The following is a 5,424-nucleotide window of genomic DNA, read 5'->3' on the forward strand; positions in this document are numbered from 1 at the left end:
TTTCCTGATTTTCTTCGCCTTGCAATTGTATGTTTGTTTCCTCCTTTTGTCAGTGTTTCTGAGGTATTTCGCAGCACCTAACACACTTCAGCACTTCCTTATAGCTGCAGACTGTAAAATCCCCATGAAGCCTTTCACACCGACTCCAAGGAACATGAGAGTCTTTTATCTGGTATGCAAATATATAATTCACGAGTGTGGAAATTTCCAGCATTATGTTTAAGACGTGTTTTTACAGACACGCCTTCCAGGTCTGTCATTGTTTGTATAGAGCTGCACAATGAAATAACCCTTCAAAGTTACTGTTAAAATGTTTTATAAAAGTCAGCATGAAATCAAAATGAGCCTCATTAACTTTCTTAATGCATCCATTGCCTTACTGTAAGCGATTCATTACGGCATGCTATTAAAAATGTTCTATTACTTTTTATGATCAAATCAATAAAAACTGATCAAATCAAGAGTTGCATGACATTTTTTCTCATTTGGTATGCTTGCACTAATTTTCATCAGTCAGAACGAATCCAATCTGATTTCAGATTCAGAAAATTCTACATGAACCATAAATGTTGCAATACAATTCACATATTCATGTGCATACATGTGCATTTCATGTAGGCCAATTCAAATCAAAACTTCAGGGCATACTGTACACATTCGAATTATGTTAAACGTATGTAACCCTATCACTGTGCATGTGCAAAAGGTATTTTTTACTCAGATTGAGAATATAGTTGAATTTCATGTCTATTATTCCATTCAGATCAAGCTCAATCAGATCGATTGAGGTGTTTACATGAACTCTTTTCAGACCAACCGAGCCATCAATCCGATTATAAACAGCTATGCAAACGTTTCTTGAATATCTTGTTTCCCTGAGAAATGCATCAGAAGTTAAATGGGTTTTGAACAGTATTTCATGCTGACCTTCACGTTATTCAGATTAGCGCAACAAATACTGTCAAACCCGTCAATGTTTCTGGAAAATGCAACAACACAGCAATTACAACATGTATTTCAGGTTTGTCTGCATTTTGACTCATTATGCATTATGCATTAATTAAATAGTAAAATAAGTTAAAACAGAGACATATTGACAAACAAATGGTATAACACTTGTGAAAATGGCAATGCTACAGATAAGCTTAGTTTCAGTCAAAGTGCCAGTTTGAAAACACTCATTACTTTCGAAATTCCCTTTAGGGTCATTTTGTGTTAACTCAACTCAAGGTCTCTGGCTAAAATATATATATAAATATATTTTTTTTCTGTTGAGAGAAATACATAAATGTGAAAGAAGGCCAAAAAATGACATGCTATGGATGAATATTTATTGAGTAATCCACTATTTTGTATTTGCATTTGGTTTTTGACCGCTGTTAATCTGTAGAGTTTAACAATTTACTCATGGAGCCAAATTGAGACCCCAATATCTCTGGAACTGAACCATATTGGGCCTTAAAAATTAAGATTACAAAAGAAACTTTTCTTAAGAACCAACATCTAAAAGAATATTAAGATATCTTTAATACCTCTTGAGTTTCAGGCATGTAAACTTTGGAAAAAATCACAAAAAAGTGAATTTTTCCCATTTTTGAATGGTCACCATTGGCACATAATGCAACAAAGATTGCGTAGGTCAACGGATTTTACTAATAGACCTACCAATCTCTGTGTAATATTAACATGATGTAGCTGCCATTTTTCCCCACCTATAATATGGCTCCAAATCTCAGGTGAAAAGGGTCATTTTGACCCCACATTTTGACAAAATAGTGGATTACTCAGTAAATATTAATCTATGGCACGTAATATGTTGGCTTTCATCACTTTTTATGTTTGTCTTTCAGAAAAATTTAACAAAATCAAGCATTTTAGCTGGGGAGGTTTCTGAAGTTTGGTCGATTTCATACGGAAAGACCTTTAAATGAAGCTAGTGAACTCATAACGTTTGTACGAACTCTCAAACTTGCACCACTTCCTACACAACTACCTGATGCAATGAGCTGGCAAAACCCAACAGATGATCGTTTAACATTTTTTTTTATCTGGCATGGACGTACTAAGATGAGCACTGAGAAGAGCAAGAAGCTCCGCCGGTTAGTTGCAAGACAAAGTCAATCCCTGCGTCTCCACCATCCACCTGTCCAGAAAGATCACACCAACTCTAAGTTCCTCTTCATCTATGAAGTCCTCATCAGGTTCAGTTGAGTCCTGGAGGTGGTCTGTCCTCATAACATAAGTCCTCTGGTCTTGTTGTCCCTCCAGAGGAATCCCTGGCAGCCAGTTTTGCCTGTAGTTTGACGTCACAACGTCAGAAACATGTAAGGGCAGGTAGGATGAGCTGTACCTGGAGTCCTTCTGAACTAGGTCAGATAGTAAAGGAGTTTGTTCTCCAGATAAACCTTCTGAGTCCTGGGAAGGTTCTGGAGAATTTTGACCAGTGTCACACTGGAATAAACAGTCGTGAAACTGCAGCGCACCGTTTTTAGTGGGTCTAACCGGCACCACCAGTGGCCCGCTGTTGTTTTCGGTGTCTGAATGGCTTATTGAAAAGCTCGAAATGGACTCTGGACCAAATGAATCCGAGTGGGTTTCATCTGTTGTGCCATCAGATGATGGTTTGATGGAAATCTGGAAAGGCACGATCATGCTGTAGTGCACAGAAGACTCTGGGCTGTCCTGGACTGGGATGTCCGGTTGATCGTGTGTGCACTCCTGGTCACAGGGTTCCTGGGATGCGTAAGCATCAACCACGATCTCTGACTTCGGCGGAGGAAAAACAGCCTGTGGATCAACCGTCGCAACAAATCCGGACCACACTTCCACTTTAGAGATGTCGTCTCTGGGATATGAACAAAACGCAGGACTGCTGTTCTTTGGCAGGATCTGTTTCACGGGGAGAGAAGAGAGTTTTTGAGCCTATCGGAAATTTAGGATATATATTTATATTTTTAAACAAATTGTTGGTACACCAGTCTATCCCAGGTAAACTGGGACGTTTGGTCACTTAAATCACTTTTAACTATGTTTCCCAAATCGTGAGTTGATGAAAAGCTAATAATAATTTTAAAATAAAAACCACGCAAATAAAACACTTACTAAAAACCATTTAAATCATAAAAATGTCAAATTAAAATAAACAAAAATCATCTTAAAATTTAAATCTAAATAAAACACTAACTAAAAATCAATGGAATCCTAAAATATCACATAAAAATAAATAATTTTAAAATAAAAGCAAATTGAAATAAAACACTAAAAAATCTATTAAATCCGAAAAAATGTTAAATTAAGATATATTGTAAAATAAAAACATAAAAATCTAAATAAAACACTTGCTAAAAATTAATTATATCATAAAATGTAAAATCAAAATAAATAATTTAAAAATAATAAAAATAAAACACTTACTAAAAGTCAATTAAATAATATTAAAATTAAGTGTTTTAAATTTTAAATAATAAATAAAATAAAAAATAAACACTAATTACAAATTAATTAAATCAGAAAAATGTTGAATTAAAATATATCATTGCAAAATAAAACTATTTAAACACTACAAACTAATTAAATCATAAAATGTGCAAAATATTTACAAAAACACTTACTAAAAACCAATTAAATAAGAAAAAATTCAAATGAAAAGAAATCATTTTAAAATAAAACAATTGAAATAAAACTTTCAAACAATCATTTAAACCCCAAAAATAAATAATTTAAAATAATAAAAATAAAATAATAAAAAAGTGGTTAATGCATGTCATGTGAACATTAATCAACATCAGAGAACCATGAACATGCAAATATGCTGTTAAGTTATTGAAATATTTATCCTACTTCAAGTAAATATTGTAGGTCAAAGATTTGGCTGACAAAAATGTGTGGAAATCCCTGACTTATAAAATTCACATATGATCATATTTGATTCTAGATTCATGTATTTGAAACAGAATGAAGCAGAACTGATTCATCAAACGAGTTGTAGTCCACAGGGAAGTTTAAGTGAAAGACGTTTTGTGAAGCCAAATATTGACTTGATTAATCAACACAACTACACAAGGTTACACAAGAACCCAAACTGAGCAAATTTACTGTGCAAATATCAACATGCATGATTTATCTTTTCACATCACAAACGGATAAGACTTTTTATAATATCTCAAAATCCAAAACAGGGTAAATAATCCATGAAAGCGCAGAAGTGCTGCAAGGAAAATCCGTGACTGTTGTTCTGGCAGCAGATGTTTAATTGTGCTTACCGTAATCGACATGATAAACTCATTTTGTGTTGCCGAGAGCAATGTGCAGATAAGACGCATTCCTTCAGGGGCATAAGAGAAACGTGACGCTCTTGTCAAACAGGACTTTTCACTGCCAGTAAGACGGGAGCCCATTCCAGGTATGTTCACCTGGAATTTCCCACAGTGAATATGACACAATCACTTACCAGTGATTTCGGTAAGGAGCTCTTTCTCTTTACTGACAGCTGGCAAAGCATGATGGGTAGAACGATCAGCAGCAGCAGAGCCAGCAGACAAGGCCATATTAATATATGAAGCCAGGATTTAGGTGCTGAAAAATACAGAAATTGCATATGAATATAAAGTTCAGTCTGGTGTCACTTATAAAATCTGCTGGCAATCGTATATAATGATGTGAATACACTGTGAAATAGGGTTTTATTTAATTTCAACAACTTTGTCTCAATTGCTGTCATTATTTTGCATCATATACTAGCCATTTATGTTTAAGAAAATAAATACATACATAAATCATTAATTTGTTGGCAATTGCATATAATGCACTTTTTTTGTTATATAATAGTAAACACTGTGAAATAGGTTACTATTTAATTTCAGCAACTTTGTCTCAACTGCTTTCATTATTTTGCATTATATACACTGTGGCCATTCATGTAAAATAAAATAAAATAAAAAAGAGCGAATGAATGAAAAATAAATGAATAAATAAATTAATAAATATTTGTATATAATCCATCTTTTCTTGTTATATAATAGTCAACACTGAAAAATAGGTTTTCATTAATTTTCAGCAACTTTGTCTCATTTACTACCATAAGTTTGCATTAAATATACTGCCCATTTATGTCTAGGAAAATAAATTTGTAAAAATTAAAATAAAGTTTGTTAAAAAAAAAAAAAAACCGCAAAACATATTGTCACGATTTCGGTCCATGGACTTCCGTTTATTCACCACCAGAGGTCACCCTTTCCATTACATTGACTCTCGCACAACACAAACTGTTGCATAGCACCCCGGACTACATATCCCATCATTCTTTGCATGATTTGCACACTGCACTGATTGCACTCATTGCACACAGCTGTTTCTAATCACCTCACTCACTATATAACACCCACTCTACCCACCTTTCTCGGCTGAGTATTGTTTAGCCTGTAC

At 34.1% G+C, this 5,424-nt stretch overlaps 1 protein-coding gene across 1 annotated transcript in view; it reads right to left on the bottom strand.

Annotated features, from left to right (window-relative positions):
- Positions 1 to 1,677: 1,677 nt before the first annotated feature.
- LOC107565749 (uncharacterized) overlaps positions 1,678 to 5,424 on the bottom strand; it is a 20,770-nt gene continuing 17,023 nt past the window's right edge. The window contains exons 6-7 of the mRNA XM_016251019.1: positions 4,451 to 4,575; positions 1,678 to 2,889 (exon numbers count right to left, since the gene is read on the bottom strand). Of these exons, the coding sequence (XP_016106505.1) occupies positions 2,101 to 2,889; positions 4,451 to 4,575 (914 nt within the window). The 3' untranslated portion in view covers positions 1,678 to 2,100. The remainder of the gene's footprint in view (positions 2,890 to 4,450; positions 4,576 to 5,424) is intronic.

The sequence above is a fragment of the Sinocyclocheilus grahami genome, unplaced genomic scaffold (genome assembly GCF_001515645.1).
Source record: "Sinocyclocheilus grahami isolate Dianchi unplaced genomic scaffold, SAMN03320097.WGS_v1.1 scaffold1024.1, whole genome shotgun sequence".
Taxonomy (NCBI): domain Eukaryota; kingdom Metazoa; phylum Chordata; class Actinopteri; order Cypriniformes; family Cyprinidae; genus Sinocyclocheilus; species Sinocyclocheilus grahami.